The sequence below is a fragment of the Nicotiana tabacum genome, chromosome 2, assembly GCF_000715075.1.
Source record: "Nicotiana tabacum cultivar K326 chromosome 2, ASM71507v2, whole genome shotgun sequence".
Taxonomy (NCBI): domain Eukaryota; kingdom Viridiplantae; phylum Streptophyta; class Magnoliopsida; order Solanales; family Solanaceae; genus Nicotiana; species Nicotiana tabacum.
Window position 1 is genome coordinate 42,093,848 of NC_134081.1, and position 22,639 is coordinate 42,116,486.

The 22,639-nt window shown below is 36.9% G+C and overlaps 1 protein-coding gene across 1 annotated transcript; it reads left to right on the forward strand.

Moving 5' to 3' along the window:
• Positions 1 to 11,615: 11,615 nt before the first annotated feature.
• LOC107817369 (uncharacterized) lies at positions 11,616 to 21,759 on the forward strand. Its single transcript, XM_016643178.2, has 9 exons — positions 11,616 to 12,385; positions 16,062 to 16,247; positions 16,603 to 16,695; positions 17,397 to 17,579; positions 17,674 to 17,776; positions 17,979 to 18,164; positions 19,080 to 20,227; positions 20,459 to 21,228; positions 21,320 to 21,759. Exons 1-9 carry the CDS (start codon positions 12,158 to 12,160, stop codon positions 21,378 to 21,380), a joined length of 2,958 nt encoding a protein of 985 aa, XP_016498664.2. The 5' UTR covers positions 11,616 to 12,157; the 3' UTR covers positions 21,381 to 21,759.
• The last annotated feature ends 880 nt before the right edge of the window (positions 21,760 to 22,639 follow it).

The following is a 22,639-nucleotide window of genomic DNA, read 5'->3' on the forward strand; positions in this document are numbered from 1 at the left end:
GTTTGCACTGATGATCCATCAGCCCGAAAAACAACTTCATTCAGTCCTATCCCCAAGGCCATTCATGAAATGGGGGATGGATATCGTCGGCCCTCTGCAATCGGCACCAGGTAAAGCCAAGTTCATTTTAATTATGACTGACTATTTTTCTAAATGGGTTGAAGTACAGGCGTTCGAGAAAGTGAGAGAGAAAGAGGTTATAGACTTCATCTGGGATCACATCGTATGTCGATTTGGGATATCTGCCGAAATAGTGTGTGACAATGGAAAATAATTTATTGGCAGCAAAGTGACGAAATTCCTCGAAGACCACAAAATAAAAAGGATATTATCAACGCCGTATACCCTAGTGGGAACGGACAAGCCGAGTCGACGAACAAGACTATTATTCAAAACCTAAAGAAAAGGTTGAACGACGCTAAGGGGAAATGGAGAGAAATTCTACCCGAAGTCGTTTGGTCATATCGAACAACGTCAAAATCCAGTACGGGGGCAACCCTGTTCTCCTTAGTATATGGCTCCGAAGCCTTGATTCCAATCGAAGTCGGGGAACCCAGTGCCAGGTTTCGACATACAACAAAAGAGTCAAATCACGAGGCTATGAATACTAGCCTCGAATTATTGGATGAAAAACGAGAAGCCGCACTCGTTCGAATGGCTGCACTAAAGTAACGAATCGAAAGATACTATAATAGGAGAACCAACCTTCGCCACTTTAGAGTCGGGGACTTAGTCCTGAGGAAAGTCACCATCAACATTCAAGATCCTAATGAAGGGAAGCTCGGCCCAAATTGGGAAGGACCCTACCAAGTCCTCGTCATCGTCGGAAAGGGATCTTATAAGCTTGGCACGATGGACGGCGAATAACTGCCAAATAATTGGAGCATATCTCTTCTCAAACGGTATTATTGCTAAGGTATGACTTTATTCCCTTTTTTCATTTATATATTCGACACTAACTCATTGCAGATGATCGATCGAAGATATCGAGACCTCAGGTTTTAAAGCACGCGTTGCACTCTTTTTCCCTTAGATCAGTTTTTGTCCCAAGTGGGTTTTTCCGGAGAGGTTTTTAACGAGGCAACAATTATGTGCTACTTGAGGACGATTAAACAGTATCCAAGGCTTCTTTACAATCAACCTCGAATACTGGGGGGCATCACCCTCGGATGTTACATTTTCGAGGAAAATACTTCGTGTCAAAGGGTCTCGATAGAGAAACTTTGTAATGGGCCAAACGGTCGAATGAACCGTGTCCATATAGATTAGTCGAACCCCAATGGAAAAATATGTACGCATGTATAAATTATACAAAGAAGCATTCTTTCTATATCAAACATCTTGTGTCTCAAAGAAAATTTTCTACTATACAAGCTCCATGCTTATGATTTTGTGAGAAATGGCTCAAAGGCCAAGTGCAAATATACCTCGTATACTCGGGGACTGCCGTCGACGATCGACATATTCGAGTAATCTAAACTCAAATTCATAAGACCTCAAAGAGGCACCCCTCGATCTATAGGCCAAGGGCATCACTCTCGGGGACTAACACTTCGAACAAGTTTGAAGTGTTATTGGGAAATAAGCCCAAGAGGCATACCCAAAGGCTACGGCCAAATTAAAGCGGCTCGGAGACGTCCGAATTCCGCAATAAAAATAGGCCTTCGAATTCTTTGAAAAACTGGTTAAAAAAGGCTACCCTCGGCATGTAATCAAAAGGGCTTCGATAAAATCAGCCCTCGAAAAACCTTAAGAGGTATCAAATTATCTTAACACAAACGTGCTAAGACACAAAAAGCAAAGGGATTTCAATCGACATCGAACCCTCAAAAAACCCAATGGGTAAAGAATACGTGTTAAGACATAAAGACATTTTCTTTACTAAGTCTTCTAAGCCGAAAAAGGGAAACAATAGCCATCTTTTAGAGGCCATATCGGCCTAATCTAAAGAGCCTAAGGGCCAATACATTTAGAGTTCGAGATTTTGTTCTCACTTAATTCGGTCCTAAGGGTTCTACTATTCCGAGCTCAAATAAAATATAGCTCGAGGATTCGTCATTATTTGATATAAAACCTTAAGGGGTCTGTTACTGTGAGTTCGAAACTTACTCGAACTCGGCTATAAAAGCAATACATTTACAGCTTCGATCAAGCCATCCGAAATTAAAATCCTGAACATATTGTTAAGCTCGGGGACTCGCCCTCGCTTAATTAAAAAACCTAAGGGTTTGTTCTACTCTGAGTTCGAGCTATTTCTCACTCGATTATAAAGGCTACAGTAACTCGATTGCAACAAAGTTTTCACAAGGCAAAGGCAAAACAGAATTTATCATAAATCAGAAATCGGAGACGAAACGAGAAAGAAAAGAAATCTTTCATATATGCAAAGTATTTACAATGACCACTCAAGGTCTTACACAAAAAACAAAAGGAGAAAAATCCTAAGTGCCTAGTCCGCCTTGGGAGACGCATCTTCAGGAGCTTCATCTTCATCTCCGCTCTCAGATCCACTCGCAGAGTCTTCTTCATCGGAAAACAAAGCTCCGACCTCATCCTCCAAAACCTTCACATTCTCGATATCAGCCGTGAGGTCGAAGCCACGAGTATGTACCTCCTCAAGAGTCTCTCTTCGAGACTGGTGCCTAACATGCTCGGCAACACGGGACAATCTAACCTCAGCAGCATCAAAAATTTCCTTTGCCCGAGTGTTAGTGGCTTCAGCGTCAGCTCGGTAAGAAGCCACGAGCGCCTCTGCCTAGGATGTGGCCCTTGCAAGCTCAGCAGCCAACCGAGTCTCGAGCTCTTCAACCTTCTGGGCTCGAGCCAAGTTCTCCTCCTTCACACTTTGGAGTTGATGCTCAACCGAAGATAGTTGGGCCAGAACCGCTTCTTTCTTCGAGGCGAGACGGTCCATATTCTGCTTCCACCCCAAAGTCTCTGCCTCTTTCATCTTGGCCTCCTCACGAAGCTGCTCAACCAATTTGGCCTTCTGCTGAACCTGCAGGATCAAAGTGTTAGTTTCCAATATCAAGTTAATACATAACAAACTCCCAAAAATTTACATTACCCGTTCAATGAGCTCGGTCTAATCTCGATGAGTTCTTGTCAGCTCCGCTCGAATGCTCATGATCTCCTCTTCTTTTTGCACATAGAGGAGTTTGAGGGCGTTTCTCTCCTCCGTAAGTTTTTTGAGATCAGCCTCACATCGGGCCAGCTCAGCTCAGTACTTGGAAGACGCTTCTCGATGGAGCATTGTATCCTGTACAGAAAGAAATGAAATCAAACTTAGAGGAATAAGAACAAACGCAAGCATAGTAGCATGGGCTAAAACTCACTTGGTTCAGAAGCCGCTGAGCCTCATCAAAAATGAGTGATGTGTCAAGGTCGGAAACATGATAGACCCCCGCAAAGCAACCACAAAATATATCATCCCCTTCAGGGGCCGTCCCCACATCGGGGGTCCCCATGGACCGGGCATCCCGAAACTACCCCTCAGAGAACGTGGGGCCGGGCGGCAAATTATCAATATTAATTGCCCCGAGCGAGTCACTTCGGGCATTCTCTTCTCTTTGAAGGGCCTCAGAACTAGACCCTTCGGGCACAGCTGCCGGTTGCTCATCACGACAGGAGGCATCATCAACACCCGATGATTCGGGGACTTTGCTCGGACCTTCCCCCGAGATCACCTCGGTCTGCGACCGAAACCCCTTGACTGTCACCAGCTCAGTAGCTTTTGAAGCTTCGATGCTTTCCCTCTTCCGAGCCACCAGTAGGCAGTCGGTATCTTCTCCCTACTCGTCTTCATCTCGTAGCGTTTGGACTACATCGGCAGTCAGAACGGCGAGATCAGTCTTCAACTTTCGAGCCCTGCTTTTCTTGGGCCTTGGGGTATCTGGTGGCGAGGCCCTTCTCCTTTTCTTATCTTTGGTATGCTTCGGGACCTCCTCTTCCCCGAGGGGAGGTGGCCTCATAACGACATTATCTCCAAGACCTATATGAGAAGAAATCAAGTTAAAAAGAAGTATTTCACAGGAAAGCATCAAACATGGACAGGGGAACGTACCATGATTTTTGGCCTCCCATCGACCTTTGGCCAAATCACGCCACGAGTGCTCAGAATACGAAGAGGTTGAAATCAGTTGTCGAACCCAACCTGTAAGGTCCGGGACTGCACCAGGAAACCAGGGGGAAGCTGCACCATAAAGAAGAATATAGATGAGAAGAGGTAAAGGAAACATAACAAATAATCAAACGTTATCGGTGAAGTTCTACTTACGCTTCATGTTCCATTCTTCGGGGAATGGCATTTTCTCGGTGGGGATTAAATCGGAGGTCCTGACTCGGACAAACCGACACATCCATCCTCGGTCCTTGTCCTTATCTATGCTCGAGAATAGCACCTTCGTGGACTGGCGCTGAAGCCTTATCAGTCCGCCCCGATAAAGACGGGGGCTATATAGCCTAATGAGATGATCGAGGGTGAAAGACATCCCCTCGATCTTGCTCGAGAAGAATCTGAGCAAAATGACAATACGCCAAAAAGAGGGGTAAATCTGGCCTAGGGTTACCCGGTATTGGCGGCAGAAGTCGATTATGACGGGATCGACAGAACCCAGTGTGAAAGGGTAAGTATACACACTTAAGAACCCTTTCACATGAGTGATGATGTCCTCTTCGGGGGTAGGAATCACCACCTCTTTATTCTCCCAGTGGCAGTCCTTTTTCACCTGCTCGAGATCGCCTTCGGATATCGAACAGATGTATCTAGACACGGGCTCGCATCGGCCAGGAACCAAAGAGGGTTTTTCGACTTTAAAGTCAGAAGTAAGTTCACATTGCCCGGGGATGCACTCTTCGATGCGTGGCTCCACCAGTGTTTTGCCACCGGCCGACCGTGATGAGGAGGCCTTTTCTTCTTGAGGAACGGTCTTTGATGTTTTTGCCATTGCTATATGAGGTTTAAGGAAGGAAAAGGCGAAATTTGCATTTTAATAAGAGATTGGCAAATGGAAACCGACAAAGTTGATGGACTTGAAGAGAATAGAAGAGCTTTTGAAGATTAAAAGAAGTTTGAAAGTAAAGTTTGAAAAGATTATGAAGGTGGTCTATTTATAATAGCCACTTTGACGGTTTGAGAGCACTGGTTGCCGACCATCAACTGGCGTTGATTAATGACTTTGGGAACTGCGCAGACGCGACGCTTCAATCGCTTATGTCACGATATTGACGTCATAATTGATCGAAGTACTAAATCAAAGGCTCAGTTCGTTTCTTCTCGTTACACTCCAAGAAATGAGGGGACTATCTGTATACGGTCAAAATCGGGCCTACCCGATTTTGCTGTTTGATCGAGACAAGGGAGTTGCATCGGGGGTAGCCTCATAATAAATCAGACTCGAGCTCGAAGATGAGACATCAAGCCTAGAGATCGAAAAGCACGTTGAGACCGAGATCAGCAACAATCGAGATCAAGTATGATCGACTTCGAGGGGAGCATAATAACGGAATAGCGAGATATCAGTAACCGGTCAAAGATCACGGCGTGAATCTCGGGACGGATATCCACGATTGGTCGAGGATCATGGCGTGAATCTCGGAACGGACCAAATCAGAAGCGGTTAACTAGTTGTTTATACGATTTCCTTCTGTAATTAGAGACATACCATAATTATGTTTCCTCTACTATATAAAGAGGAGTTCCAATCATTTATAGGGCATCATGATTCACTGATAAGAATATACATATACGATGCTTTCTTTGTCTTACTTACTGTCCATCACTGCTTGTTCCATCCTGTGTTGTTCTTATTAACTAACCTCGAAACTATCTCGAATCGAGGTCGAGGCATTGTTTGCAGACCGATTTGATTTATTTTATTGTCTAATTTATCTATTTAATTTGTTGTTTATCAATTATTGCTGGTTTAAATCACATATCCTTAAAACCACAATATAAGTTTAATTGTTACTCAATTTTTAGGGTAAACATATTTATTGTTCTTTGATTATTTGTGTTAAATTAAATCACATATCCTTTAAACCGCGTACAAATTTAATTATTGTCCATTTTAAGGGTAAACAATTTTCTTCAAATGGAATTATTCTTATCCCAATTTTATAATTCATACACACGAATTTGTTGCACTATTCACTATTTTTAAGAAGGAAAAAAAATCAATGCTACCTGTATCGATAAAGTTGAATTGTATTTCTTCCCGGTATTATAACGTATTGCATTTCTTCAAGATATTACAATGCAACATATTCTTTCGTATAATACAACTAATTTCTATTAAATGTCATCGTATATTTATTTATGTTTCTGAGCATTGATGTCCTCTTTCTTTTTTATATTTCTTCATAATTCTTTTGGGGTTCGGCAGAGGTAGGATCAGGGGCGTACGCATGATTTTTCATAAGTGGTATCGATATTAAAACGGTAAATATGTGAATAAATTATTTTAATAATATTATATTTTTAAAAATAATTCAAAACATATTAATAAAATATATAATGCAAATATATTACGACAACTCGACTCGACGAATTTACACTTTTTAAAATATATTTATAATAGCCTATTTGGGGTAACTTTTGTAGATGGAAGGCACAAAAAACAGTACTACTTGTGGTTTTGTTCGTACTTGCTTTAAAATAAGTGTTGGGTTCAATCCTTCGGAGCATTACTTTTTAAAAAACAGAAATCCGGAATATATATATATATATATATACCAATAAAGCAAGATGTTCTTTACGTTCAATGATGTCATTTTATTTTATATAACCTAAATTTCATATTATTTATATGTGTATTTAACAGAAAATTTCGACCAAGCGGTGTCAGACGGAGGTAAATCCGCCCCTGGGTAGGACTATAATACATACTCCAAGTATATAGCAAGAATATGTAGTTCTTCAGAAGATGTGTTTTGCACGACATAAGATAGTTTTTCAAACAATATTTAATTATCCTTAATTAAATTACAAGTTATTATAGACCATACTTTTTCACTACTAAAAACTCGACAAAAACCGACCAAGGTCGACCGACCAACTTTGGTCGGTTTTCTTTAGCGCAAAAATGCGGGAAACTATTTTTGAGTCCCGCAAAATTTATGTTTCAAGAAACCGACCAACTTTGGTCGGTTTTTCAATTAAAATAAATAAAAATTAATATTAAAAAAACCGACCAAAATTGGTCGGTTAATTCGGCGGGTCATTTAAAAAAACCGACCAACTTTGGTCGGTAATTTTACTTTTTAATAAAACCGACCAACTTTGGTCGGTTATTTTCGTGCGAAAATACAATTAAAGAGTATAAATCAAATAAAAGACAATCTTAAAACAAAATGTACCAATGGTCTAGTGGTAGAATAGTATCCTGCCACAGTACAGACCCCGATTCGATTCCCAAATAGTAATTTTTTTTATTACATAATTAAAATACCGACCAACGTTGGTTGGAAATTTTTTGCAATATTTTTTTTTGAATTTAATTGACCGACCAAAGTTGGTCGGTAATTTCCGACCAACTTTGGTCGGTATTCCTTTCCGATCACAAAAATACCGTCCACACATAAATGGTCGCGCTTTGGTCGGTTTTCCGCCATTACCGACCAACGTTAGTTGGTTTTTTTGGTCTATTTTTACCGAATTTCTAGTAGTAAATATTTTTCCTTCCAAATAGAAAGATATGATCATCTATGTCATTGAAGAGTGTAACTCATTTTTCCTCTTTAATTATTTTACATTTGCTTCTTGTCACCTGCTCTACCAACGTATAACTATTATTTTCAGTTTTTAATACCTGATTCATCACCGGAGTTCTATTCACACCATGGCCCAGATTCTACTATTAGTATGTATAAGAATAATTAGCCCAAATAGTCGCCACCTAATCTCTTAAACTAAAACTAGTCAGCAGATATATAATATATGTATAATTCATGTGCAATACATGTATAACTATATAAAATCAATGTATAATCTATGTATTCTGGCTAGAAAAAGTAAACATTGAATCTGACCGCCTATTTGTGTAACAATTCTAATACTAACGAAGTTGTCATAATTATCTTGAGAATAATTTCAATACTAAAGGCATTTCTCTGGAAAAAAAAATTTTTAGAAAGAAAAACTTTATACTTGTACTAACAATACGAATACGATTAAAGAACAAAATATAATTATCGACAACTCAATTAATAGTTATTTTTAAAAAGAGGTCCAATTTTTTTTTATCTGCATTAAAAGTAGTATCTAATTACGAGGAAGGACACGAAATAAAATATATATCTGCATTTAGTGCATCATCAAAGCAATATACAAGAGGTTATACATTAACTAATCATGATCGGTTAATGTTTATTCTTACCTCAATATATCTCTTAATGATAATAAAATTAACATACATAGTTTAATAGGTGCACCGAGTTCTAATACGTTTTCGGTCTTTGTCTCTTTTGTAGATTTGATTTATTGCTATTTGACATAAAATAAAAAAGAGGTAGAAAGATCTTAAATATGGTCATATCTGAACAAATTACCCTTGGTACTCGTGTGTGCTGTATATTTGACTTAAAACTAATCTGGTTAAATTAAAGGCTATGCTTGCAACCCCACCCCCCAACCCCAACAGTCAGAACCCTCTTTTTATTATTTATATATAGTGTAATTTACTCTAATTTCCCCTCGCTGCCCATAAATTTCCCAATCTCAGTTTTTTGTTCACTCACTCACACACACACAAAAAAAAAAAAAACTATTTCCGAGAAGAGAATTTGATTCAAAGGCTCCTCTAGTTACAAACAGGTTGCACTTCCTAAGGTAACGAGAGTAAATCATTTTCCCGTTATGAATCTGTATACTCTTTCTTTCTTTCTTTTTATTCGATTTGTGATGATTCTTTGAAACTTTTATGCTTTAAATTTTTTAATGTCTATATATGCTATTCTGATCTTGCTTCCCATTTTACTTTTTCTCAAATTCTTCAACTGTTATAGTATACATGTAGTACGGCGAGAGATGTTTATTTCCTTTTTTCATCTCTCAACAAACCCCTATGATATGAAGAGTACACGAGAATTTTATATTATAAAAGAAAATGCTACCTATAGAAATTACTAATTTTAGTTAACTCTATGGATTTTTAACAATGTGTGCAACTTGTTTATACTCCATAGAATTGTGTAAAGAGATGTTTTGTTTGATTTGGATTAGGTTGACCATGAGCTGATGTACGGATGAATAGATAATATTCCATTTTAGAATGATTTATATTTTTCGTATACGAGCACGATTTAGGTAATAGTTACAATTTTTTTATATTTAATTCACCGATTCTAAATATAAAATATTAATTGTTGCTAATAATATAATTTTGTCGTATCTTATGTAGAAATGACATGATTTTGTTTGATTCAGATTGCGTTGATCATAAACTGAAGTACCGATGAATAGATAATTTTCTAGTTTAGAATGATTGATGTTTGTCGTATACAAGCGAGATTCGGATAAATTACAGACAGATTTTTACTTATCTTTAATTCGTCGACTCTAAATATTAAATATAAATTATTACTGATTTAAATAAGACTACTTCTCACCTATATTTAATTGGTAGTGAAATATACGTGACAATTAAAGATACTTTAGTCTTATCTTTATTTTGAAACTTTTGGAACATTTAACTAAACTTTACACATGATTTTTAATCATTTTTATTTATGAAATTTACAACATTTATCACAGGATTACGTTGATCCAAGTTGAAAATGACTATATAGTTTTTTTCATTATGGAATGATTTGATTTGTCTTATTCGAGCGGAATTTAGATAATCATTACACTTAACATATTATATTTAATTAAATTTCCATATATATTCCTAATAAAATACTTATGTCATATATTACGTATAAACGATATAATTTTGTTGTTTGATCATGAAATATACGTGACCATTAAAGATAGCTTAGTAGTATCTCTATCTATAAACTTTTGGAACATTCAATATAAACTTTAAAACAAAAGCTCATAAAGACTAACAATTGCGTGATTGTTAATAATTTTCATTTATGAAATTTAAAGCATGAGTCACATTGTGAAATATGAAAGTAGTACAGCCTTAACATCATCATTTATTTTTTAGAGGAAAAATCTACCTTATTTTTGCGAAAAAAATACTATCCTCTTAAAGTGAACATATGTAGATAAACATATCATAAATGCTATGAGATCTCCATAATTTACTATTGAGTATTAATAACAACTTGTCTCCTTATGAGAGCAACCAGGATACTTGACTTTAACATTATGTAACAGATACCTACATAAGAACAAAAGTCAAAAATATCATTATTAAGAATGGAGTTTTCATTAGTAATTTATTGATTTGACACTTGCTCAAGTGAAAAAAAGAAAAGAAAAGAAATGAACCATACATTATGCTTGACATAATCAAATAAAATCTGATATATATGTATAAAAAAAAAATAATAATCATACATCAGTGATTACAAAGGTTGTCGAATTATAGTATGATGTATTTAGCGGCATAACATTGTCTTGTCTTCGCTTCAAAAGAATTCAAAAATATTATAAAAAGATTATATTTTTATAGATAGTCATACATTAAAAGATAAAACTTATCGTATTATAGTAAAATATTTTTAATGGCAGAATTTTGTCTTGTCTTTGCAAACATTCAAAATGTTAATTAAGAAACTAAATACGATAAAATTATCAACAGATTATATTTGTGTTTACTACAATCAGGTAAAATCGAATATATTATGTGTACAAAGAACAAATAATCATATATTAAATGATTAAAAATTATCATACTATAGTAAACTATATTTAACAACATGATCTTTTCTTGTTTGTACTCCACACACATTCGAAATCCTTAATTAAGAAACTAAATGCAATAACTTATCAAAAGATCATATTCTGTCTTTACCACAAAAAGATTTGGTCAAATCTCTTTCCTAATTTTTACACTTATTAGCTATAAAGCTCGACTTTTGTCTTTGCATTTCTCAAACATATAAGAAACGTAAAATAGAAGAAAAAAAAGATAGAAAAGATAAATTTCTCAAAAAATTATTTGTACTTACCATAAAATGAAGTGACCAAATCGCTTTTCGGAATCGGAACTAGGTTTTTCATATTAAGGTAACAAACAATTTTGTTTTTTTCTTCATCTCACGAAAATTCGAACAAGTCAATTATTATGATGAAATAATATTTATCGAAAATTGAAAAAGATCAAATTTGTCCCCGTCAACATACATAATGTAAATTGATTAAATCTCTAAAGTAGTTAATTGCTTTTTCCATTGACATAAGGGGTTATATATTTTACATTTGGGGTTTTGGCAGGACCGGTGTGGTTTGGGGGGGGGGGGGGGTGTGTTTGTTGTTGAGGCCGAGCCAGGAAATGGAATTACGCGGTGAAAGCAGTTTCATATCGTTATTGCCTTTTGGAGTTATATTTATTTATTCATGAAAAAAACATTATTTTAAAAATACCAGCACATGTAACGGAGCCCACCATCGTCACCAGGAATCCCAATCATAAAAAAAGGGATTGGAGGAAAGGTAGAAAAGAGGAAATAAACGACGTCGTAAAGATGGATATAATATCCAAAAAACGACACATAAATGAATCTGTAGGCATATTCAGGCTTCCCCTTTCGTAGCGTCGCAAAGTCGACTCGCGGCAATTCAAGAACACAATCAAACCAAACCTGTACACCTATACCTATAAATATAGCAAAGTGTAAAGATACAAATTTCATGCAGATAGAGACACGGTTTGAGGTCTGAGGAGTGGAGGGTTTTTCTTTTTCTTTTTTATTTAGAATTTAGAATTTAGAATTAGAAGGTGTGAGGGCAATTGTGAATTGTCTCCTCCACCGAATTTTACGTTCCCATTTTTTTCTTCTTTGATATTAATACTACCAGATTTAACAACACATATACGTATAGATTCTATATATAATCCGATTTTCTCTCTCTACCCCTCTCTCTCTCTCTAGATTTTCCATGTAGTCCAATACCAGTCGTATTTCTCCGCCGCAGATGCCTTATCAAAAACCCTAGGCTCTGTTTTGGGGATAATTAGGTATATAATTTTGGTTGTTATTTGTTATGGGTTCTTGCGGAGGTACAAACAGCCCTGTTACGATAATGGAGCAACGTTGGAGCTTGTTGTCTAGCCCTGATCCTATGTCAATTAGCGAGGACCGTTGGCTTCTTGCTGAAGAAACCATTCAGGAAGTGGTGAATTGTATTCACCCAACTCTTGACACTGAGGAAAAGAGAAAAGATGTGATTGATTACGTGCAAAGACTCATTCGATGTTCCCTTGGTTGTGAGGTTCGTTAATTCCCTTTTTCAGTTTGCATGCCCTTTTTCCCCTCTACAGTTAGTTGCGTTTCTGAATTCAGTGGTTAAGCTGCATTCGTTTCACTGAATAGGAAATTGATTACTACTTGTTTTTATTTAGTTAATGCTATTTGAGTTTAAGATTATTCTCTGACCCGCTTTTTATATGCGATAGCTTAGATTTCTGTATAGATAAGGTTCTATTTATTGTTTGGCTTCTTTTTACTAATCTATGATGGTACCGGTGCGAAAGAAGGAGAAACCAAAAGAGAATCAAAGTTGTTTTGGGCTTTTTAGCATCATTGGATAGAATTACTATAATCTTGGCAGTATCTTGTGGTGTTAAGCCTTGAAATTGCTTCTGACAGTTATCCTCACCTACCAAAATTATATCTATTCATCGGTATTTATTGTGGGCCTTTTCGAATCATTGCGATAGAATTACTTCAATCTCATGTGGTGTTCAGCCACGAATTTGCTTCTGGCAGTTATACTCCTTTACCAAAATTTATATCTGCCCATCAGTACACCAATAGAAGAGAAAGATGAATGGTCTATCTAATGCATTTTTTATTTTACTAATAGAAGTATAACTGCCTTTTCAGCTAAGAGCATGGGGTCGTGATCCGACTGCATCAAGTTTGAACTTTTGATGGTTCACCTAGAAAGTTGTAGAAATATGTAGCAGCTAGCCATTTTCTTACTAATGACACTCCTCTCGAGCTATTTGATGTTTCTTTTTCTGTCAAGTCATTAGTAGCGCCTTTAAGATGATTCTATATATACCTCTGAATCAATTCAGTTTCTTTTAAAGTTCATGATCATACTTTATTCTTTCACTTTTGTTTTTTGTGCATATCCTACCACAGTTTTAGCCTAATCCAAGTGCTATGGTTAGCAGATATCCTACTGCAGATTTAGCCTAATCCAACTGCTATTGGATGCTTAATTTTAGTCATAATCTATGCTGCTCGGCCGCTCCGAAAATGTGGATGGGTGTGTGTCAGATCCTCCAAAAGTAGTGCATTTTTGGAGGATCTGACCCGGGTGCGGCAGTTGTTTTGGAGAGTCCGTGCAACATAGGTTATAATGCTATATGTCCCTGTACTATCGAAAAATTGTTATTAGTATCCCCGTTATACTATTCTTCACTATTTCTGCCGTTACCCATTTTAATATTCCTGCCCCCACATTTAACGGAGTCGTGCCCTGCGTACACGTGGCAGTTTTTTAAGTGTCCAGACCCATTTTCCATTTTCAACCTAGTATCCATACCCGTAACTCCAAACCCATTTACATTTCCTTTTTCACTCTCCTTAATTTCATCATTAGTGCAATTTATAACTTTTCCTTATATCCATCTCTTCTCTTTCTTTGCATTAGGTCTTTCTTTTACAAAATTCTCTTTCCTTGAAAACTAATATTTTTCACCGGCCTAAGCTAATCTAGTGCGAACAAAATTAGCACAGACAGTTTAAGAACACAAAAACTAGATTCAGTTTAAGAACATAAAAACTAGATTTTAGATAATATGTATTAATGCCAAGCTAATCTAACCAAGAGTAAACAAAGAAATGAAGTTAGAACACATTAAAGCGCAATGGTAAAATTGCAGCAATTTTCAGAATTATGCAAAGTTCTTGAAGATAAACAATTGCTGCATTTTGAGTTGTCAAATGTCGACCAAATCTAGTTCAAATTTGTCCCAAATAACCTTCCAATCTAGTTCAATCCCAAGACCTTCAAGGTTCAACAATGGCATTTCTGTTTTTTTAATTTTTGTGAACGAATAGCTCTCGAAATTTTAGCAGTGAGATTCTTCTTCTTCAATCCAAGTTTCAACAGTTGTAAGTAGTGTACTTACAACTGAAGCTTGATAAACAATACTAAGGACAATAGAAAGCACCAATTCGAACAAACATCAACGAAATTAAAATATCCAGTTCGTCTTTTTCGAGTTCAAACATCAAACCCACTTCTAAAGTTCAAAGTTTGTTCATCAATGGTGGATCTGAAATTTCCACACAAAACTCAAACTACCAGCATCACAAAGAACTTGAAAGTTAGTGTTTGAATACCAAATCGTCCAAACAATGAGCCACAATTTGAATTTAAGTTTTCAGCTCCCGATTTGAAACACAACCAACTCTTAAAACTCAAACTTGAAATTTCTACTACGGATTTCCCTAAATACCGAAGTTAAAGAATTATCTGATTTTGTTTTTTTGAATCCAGCAGCCTTAGATGGCTTGAAACAGTTTCCTCCATATAAACGAAGGAGAAGATCCATATGTATGGATTAAATTTAGGGTTCTTTTGGGGTGGGTTTGGATATCGGCCAGTGTTATCAAAGGCGAAAAGCGCAAAAAAGCTCTAAGGTCCGTTGGTGCTTTAAGCGCAAAGCGCAAATAAAGCGTGGGCTTTAATGAAAAAAGGCGCTACGGGAGAAAAAGTAAAAATATGCATGTAGTCCAAGACTAAGCATTATAAGCACGAATAACAATTATATGGACAAAGAAATTGAAAAACAATTCACGATAAAGTGAAATATCAATTGTTTAATGTCGCCTTTTCAGGATTACACTCATTGGCAAGGAAAAGTATGCCTTAGAGATTTGATGCGACACTAAAGCGCCCACAAAGCGAGGCGAAGCACTCAACGTGTTTTGAGCCTCGCTTCAGGGCTTAAGCGCGCCTTTGACAACACTGATATCGGCTCGGGGCTGAACGGGTAGGGTAAAAGGGTAGATGGTTAGATTGTTTAAGATCGTGCCACGTGTCTTATAGAAAGAGTCCGTTAAATGTGGGGGCAGAAATATTAAAATGGGTAACTGCAGGGGTAGATAGTGAAGGATAGTATAACCCGGGGGTGGGGGGGTGGGGGGTTACTAATAACTAATTTTTGATAGTACAGGGACACATCTGACCCTTTTCCGTTGTTAAAATATTCAAGTCATTTCCAGATATTGGGGCTTGAAAATCTCTAAAGAATGTTATGTGTCGTTATCTGATTTTTGGTCTTAGAGAATAAATAGTATGTTGATAGTTTGACGTATGGTTGCGGGATGGGCTTTTCTTGGATCCTGTTGTGTTTGGACTACTTGTTAATTGGCCTCTATAAGGATTTATTGGTCTGACAAGGTACTGCGAAGGTCTTTTAGAGGATTATGGTTTGACCTTTAAATTAGCGCTCCTCAAACGTGACATGTACTTAACTAATTTCTGGATGGTAGACCAAAATATTTCTGAGTTATATGTAATTTTGTGGTTCTCAATGGCTTTACATAGTGTTTATAGCATGCATTTACATATCTATGACATATTACAGCGTTAATCTTATTAGTATCATTTAGTTTTAAATTTTCTAGTGATATGTAATGGAAGTTTGATGTGAAATGAAAAAGAAATCATCTTATTTCTTATGATCTGAATTTCGGGTAAAATTTGTTAAAGTATTCTCACTTCAGATTAGGTCCCGGTTGTTTTTCTGGTATTGGTTGAATATGGAAGATCTTGCTGCAGATTGAACTATGCGATTTTGTTTTTCTTAAACAAAGAATTACATTACTTTCCAACTGATGATCCTTGAACTGAATTAGTCAATAGGAAAACTTTGCTTTCTTTTTCGGTAACTGAATAATGCTGAGGCTGATTGCTTCTTGTACAGGTTTTTCCATATGGATCTGTACCATTGAAGACGTACCTTCCTGATGGTGACATCGATTTGACTGCACTGAGCAGTAATTATGGTGAAGAGGCATTGGCCCGTGATGTTCTTGCTGTTCTACAGGAAGAGGAAAATAGAGAAAATGCTGAGTTTGATGTCAAGGATGCCCAATTTATTGATGCTGAGGTTTTTTCTCTAACTCTTTATGGTGGAAGTGTTTTGTTTTCAAGATTCTATGAAACAAGTTGAATGAATGAAGTTCTTCGCAGCTCTCTGCAGTTTCTAGTTGTTTTCACAAATATTTGTCTCAGTATGCTGCTGCTCAAAGAAGTTTATTTGATTATAGGCATAGTGGAACCTTCAGCATTCTTAATTTATTTGGAGGTTTACATTGTGATTTTAGATTGACAATTTTGCTTTAGCATTTTGGTTGTCTTGAAGAATCTATTAATAGTGTCTAATAATTCAGTAGTTTTATCACCTATGCTTAATTGATCTTCTGATCGTTTTATTATTGAGAAATTTGGATTGCTGGTGGCAGGTAAAGCTCGTGAAATGCCTTGTACAAAATACTGTGATTGACATATCCTTTAATCAGCTAGGAGGACTCTGTTCCCTTTGTTTCCTTGAGCAGGTAAAGTTCAGAGCATATTGTCAATATTCACATAATCTTGTTGGAACTTGTGTGATAGATCAATTGTGTGCTAATTTAGTTGTGGGGACTCTTTAGGAAAGATTGTTGCGAGGATCTCGATTATGGAGGAATGTGAAATAGTTCTATAAGCATCTATGGTACAGACTAAACCCTTTTCTGGGTTTAGGTATTGATTCACTGTTGCAGTTCACTGTTCGATGATGTAGGATAATGAGTAGTCAGATCTTGTCTCTCTTTCCTGACCGTGTCCCCAAATCACGGACGATGTTTATTTTCAATTGTTAGTAACTTTGCTAGTTTTATATGTATGATGGTGTTGGCATCTACTCTTAACTTCCTCTCTGCAGTGTGCTTACCTATCTTTCTTTCCAGTTTGTGTTTAAAAATGCAACAACAATAACAACATACCCACTATATTCCCACAAGTGGGGTTTGGGGAGGGTGTTTAGAAAAGAGATATAATAAATGTCATAAATGTGATCTTTCACTTGTTGTTGGGGTTTGGGTCAGCTTGTAAACTCAAACTCCGCAGAGCATTTGCTTTATCTCCCTTTTATTTCCTGTGCAAGTTTGGACAGCCATATGTCATAAGTACAATCGTATTACTCTGTTTAATGTCAGATGTGGTTATGAGCATCTGATCCTATATTCTTCTTGATTTCTTTGTTCCTTGAGCACAGATAGACCGTCTTGTTGGTAAAAATCATCTTTTCAAGCGAAGCATTATTTTGGCTAAGGCTTGGTGCTATTATGAAAGCCGTATTCTTGGTGCACACCACGGGCTGATTTCCACATATGCTTTGGAAATTCTGGTCTTATATATATTTCATATGTTCCATTCATCATTAAGTGGTCCTTTAGAGGTAAGTGCTTGCTTCATGCTTGTCAGTTTTGGACATTATTGGTTGGTATGCATGCATGATTCTATTTAATAGTCATTTTCTTGCTCTCTTTTAGGTTCTCTACCGATTTTTGGATTACTACAGCAAATTTGATTGGGACATCTATTGTGTCAGTTTGAATGGTCCAGTTCGCAAAGCATCCCTTCCTGACATAGTGGGTAAGCAGTGCATATTTTTTCATTCTTTATAAGTTGCTTGCACTATCTCTAACATGTTTATGACCCTCTACGAATTTTTGGCTATGGTCATGCATGAACTTACAAAATGATTGGATATCTTTTTATGGTTTAGTTGCAGGAAGAATTTGATATATCCTTCTTCAATGCTTTACTTATGGTTATCTCTTTTCTCTCTCCGCAGTTGATATGCCAGATAATGTAAGGAACAATGTGTTGCTTAGTGAGGAGTTCTTGAGAAACTGTATGGAAATGTTCTCAGTTCCATCCAGAGACGCTGAGATGAACACACGAGCATTTCAACAAAAGTATCTAAATATAATTGACCCCTTGAAAGAAAATAATAACCTGGGGCGCAGTGTCCACAGAGGTAAACTTGAATCATTACTTTCTACTTTGTACTAAGAAGATAATTACTCCCTTCCTTTCAATTTATGTGACATACCTTCCTTATTATTTCGTTCCGAAAATAATTGACACATTTCTATATTTGAAAACAATTTAATTTTACCCATCTTACCCTTAATGAGAAGCTTTTATAGCCACATAAATGTTTTGGAATGTTTAAGACCACAAGTTTCAAGCCACACAACTATTATGGCATGTTTTAGACCACAAGTTTCAAAAGTTTTCTTTTTTCTTTTTGAACTTTGTTCCAAGTCAAACTACATTACATAAATTGAAACGCACCGGTTCCTCCTTCACATTTTCTTGTACTTTGTTTACTTGGAGAATGTTGTAAAGAATTTAAAGAATCTTATGATCTGGTGCTGTGGTTCTGGTCATTGAGTATTTAGAAGAAATCTTTTTCTGGATTCTTCGTAAGAGTTCCTATATTTCTTTGCATTCTGATTTTTTCCCACAACAGGATTACTAAAGTTACCATTTGATTGGATTCAAGGTCATCAAGTGGTCAAATTCATTCATTGAATTACTGGCAAAAGATGTACTTGCTACCTCTTTCTGGATCCCTGATAAACAAATACTTGTAGTGATGAGACCTTTTCATTTATAGCCAATACCTTATGAGTAATCACGCATTTCTACTCAACTGACTATTCTCTAACTGGAGTCAGTATTGGAGCATATATAATTTCTATCACCATGACCTGCGTAGGAACAGATAAGTTTTGCGAGAAGTTCTTATACTTGTAAGCTTTAGCATATGATTTGTACTATGTTAGATATAAGAGCATGTTTTTGGTGTTTTGTGTTGGTAATATTGGTGGATTTGTTTCCTTCTTTTTATTCCTCACGTCTAGATTATTACTTTGATTGCCTCCAGGTAGTTTCCATCGAATAAGTAGGGCTTTTAAGTATGGGGCCTGCAAGCTTGGGCGCATTCTTTTGTCACCATCTGATAAAGTTGCCAATGAGATCAAGAAGTTCTTTGCAAACACCCTTGAGAGGCATGGATGCAAACATTTTGCTCATTTACAGAATTCTTGCCCAAATTTTGATGATGAAGGCGCATTTTCTTCATTGTTCCCTGCTGAATTTTATTGTGACGATAACATTCTGCTCAAATTTTCAGAGGGTGATTTGGAGAATGATAATGTGGAAATGGTTTATAAATATTCAATACCAAGATCTGCACTGGAGAGTAACTCGATGAATGGGGCTTTGTCATGTATGGTGTCAGGAAATGGCTACTTTTTAGATGGGCAAGCAGTATCAGGACTTTGTCTATCTAGAGATGGAAATGATCTTGCAGCTTGTATTTCTGCAAATCTGAATGTTGTGAATGGTACATCTGAGTGTTTAGGTACAGGAAATAACATGAGTTCTCCTTCTGGGAAGCAATACAGTACTACTTATTGTAACTTCAGTGAACCATGTTCTGGACATGGGAACTGTGGGCCTGGAAGTTTGTGCCAGAGTGACCTATCTGATTGTATTGATGAGAAGTTGGGCTCTGATTTTTGGGTAGAAACCAGAGATAACCCTCTGGAGAGCAGCAGCATATACCAGTCAGGTACAGAGTATAGCGAGGACATCTGGTCTGGTGGTTCAGCAATCTCGAGTCCAAAGACCAGCATTTTAGAAAGTTTATCTCTTGATATACGGGAAAAGGACTCTGCTAGCTTGGCTGGAGATATGGAAGCTATAAATCCTTTAGCCGACTTAAATGGGGACTATGATAGCCATATACGCAGTTTGCTTTATGGACAATGTTGCCATGGGTTTTCTTTGTCAGCACCTGCACTGTCCAATTATCCATCGTCACCATCTTGGTTTCAAAGTGAAAACTTCTGGCATACTGTCCAACAATCAATGCCGCAGAGACATCAACCTTTCTCGCAAATGAATATGAATAATATGTTTGTGTGTCCAACTGTTCAACTTTCTTGTTACTCTCTACCATCTACTGCTATGTTAAGTTCCGAAGTGAAAGAATCGGCACGGGGAACTGGCACTTACTCTCTGAATACGGTATTTGTTTCCTCCCTTTTCTGCAGGCTTCTCTTTCCTCATTTGTCACGTATTTCAGTTTCTCTAAGTATGCCAGTCTTCCCTTTCTAAAGCTCAGGGTCTTTTTGATGTGATTCTCCTCTTTTTTCTTTTAGGAATGTTTGAGCATATTTAAATATGCAAGGCTCTGTTTTCGTCAATAATTTTTGTGAAGCTCCATTTTTGTAAAGATTTCATTTGGATGTCTTGCAGAATTATTCTTGTCCGGAGATACCTAAAGGATGGGACCGGAATCTGGCATCCGGAACTTATACTCAGTTGCACATGTATAATAGCAACCACATTAATGGTTGGGTTCCTGCTTTTTCTGACACTAACTATTCGGGAAAATGCATCCAAGAGGTTTCAGGTGTACAATCTACTGTTCAGAGTCATGGGGAGTTTGCTGTATCGGGCCAACCTCATCATATTAATGGTTTGGTTCCTGCATTTTCTGACACTATATCTTCGGGAAAATGCACCCAAGAGGTTTCAGGTGTACAATCTACTGTTCAAAGTCATGGAGAGTTTGCTGTATCAGGCCTACCTCATCACATTAATGGTCGGGTTCCTACTTTTTCTGAGACTAACTCTTCGGGAAAATGCACCCAAGGGGTTTCAGGTGTACAATCTACTGTTCAAAGTCATGGGGAGTTTGCTGTATCAGACCTACCTCATCACATTAATGGTCGGGTTCCTACTTTTTCTGAGACTAACTTTTCGGGAAAATGCACCCAAGAGGGTTCAGGTGTACAATCTATTGTTCAAGGTCATGAGGAGTTTGCCGTATCGGGCCATTCTCATCGCCGTATTGAAAATTCGCATGCCAATGATTTCACAAGATCATCATGTAGACTAGAATTTGGATCTCTGGGGAAGCTTACCAAGGATATGCTTACACACTCCTCCGACGATGTGCTCCCGGTCCGGAGTGTCTCGCACAGTGTGCCATGTTCAAAACCAGCATTGGGTAAAAATGACAGGTAGGATCACAATGTTATGTTATTGTAGTTTGGTCCTTTGCACTTTGTTGCCGGAAAGCTATCTAAAGCACTTTCTGATTTGGGCTTTCAGGACTTCAGGTCATTTATTCCGCCTTAAGAATGAAGATGAGTTCCCTCCTCTGTCCCTGTGAAAGTTGTAGACTGATTTTCGACTTGTCTAGAGATTGAATGGGAATTTGTACCATAGATGCTAACGAAACAGAGATTCTAGGCAGACAGGAGATAGAGACTGGGGAGATAAAGTTGTAGATACTAAAGCAGAGTATGTCTTTTTGACCCTTTCTTGGCTTTATTAAGTACGTTACTGATTTTCTCGGTTGTTGTGCCATAATATTTATATAATGTAAAAAAGGTAGAAAAAAAGGCTCATTGTACAGTTCTTTTGGCAGTATACCCTCACTGTGAATGTGATAATAATTCCTGATTATCACGTTCAGAGAGGTTCAGGACAGATTGTAGCCGCTTGGCACTGACTTCTTAGTTACATCTTTTGGGATAATTCATCATCAATCTTGTGGGTTTTGTGTGCTATGTTGTGGATAATTCATGATATTGAATAGAATATTTGATAAACAACACAATGGGAAGTGAGCCATTGTGTTACATTTGACCATCATGCATTAATGCTAATAACGGTGACTGCTGCATGGCATATTATTGGTGAATTCTTAGTACTGCATTAGTACTTTGTTAGTCTTTTTTTTTTTTTTTTTTGAATAAAAAGATTTAAATTGGAATTAGATGGACTTGTAACTCATTCTTGGTACTAAGGGCATCAACTTATTGGGTCTCAATTGTAGGAGCTAAATATTGGTCTTTCTTTGTGAGAAGAATAAAACAAGGTACTTGTTGTTTCAACCCTTCTAACTAGTGTTTATTTCTTCTATATGGTTCTAAGTTTAAATTGAAGATCTTAAAGGGTTGTAACGGAATGGTGGCCGACAGTTTCAATTTCTCTCAGTTCGTAATATTTTGAAAAATAGTCTAAAGGTTAACAACTCTTAGATGTTTCATAAATGCTACCGTGTTGTTGGAACAAGAACAACAAGCTTTGCTAAAGAGTCAATGGTTTAGTTTGACCGGTTATTCCAAGAAATTGTATCGTACTAATTTTTCCTTAAGAATAAAATAAAAATGAACTTTTTTGAACGGTCGAATCATCTCGAATTCTCTTAGGTTAATTTTAAGACCTCGAATCATCTCGAATTCTCTAAGGTTAACTTTAAGACCTCAAAAAAAGAATATTATTAACTTCCTCGTTTCCAATTTATTTGGTGTTTGATTGGGCATATGAAAGAAATACTTTTAAAGTGGTTTAAAACAAGCTAAAGAAATTTTTGTAGCTATATATATCATCAGATTAAGACTAAAATAGTAATTTAAAGTGAAA

What these genes read in the sequence shown, in the direction of transcription:
- LOC107817369 (XM_016643178.2), top strand. Translation starts at nt 12,158, where the DNA reads ATGGGTTCTTGCGGAGGTACAAACAGCCCTGTTACGATAATGGAGCAA. An exon ending in CCCAATTTATTGATGCTGAG is followed by an intron (nt 16,248 to 16,602) that starts GTTTTTTCTCTA and finishes TGCTGGTGGCAG; the next exon opens with GTAAAGCTCGTGAAATGCCT. An exon ending in CATTAAGTGGTCCTTTAGAG is followed by an intron (nt 17,580 to 17,673) that starts GTAAGTGCTTGC and finishes GCTCTCTTTTAG; the next exon opens with GTTCTCTACCGATTTTTGGA.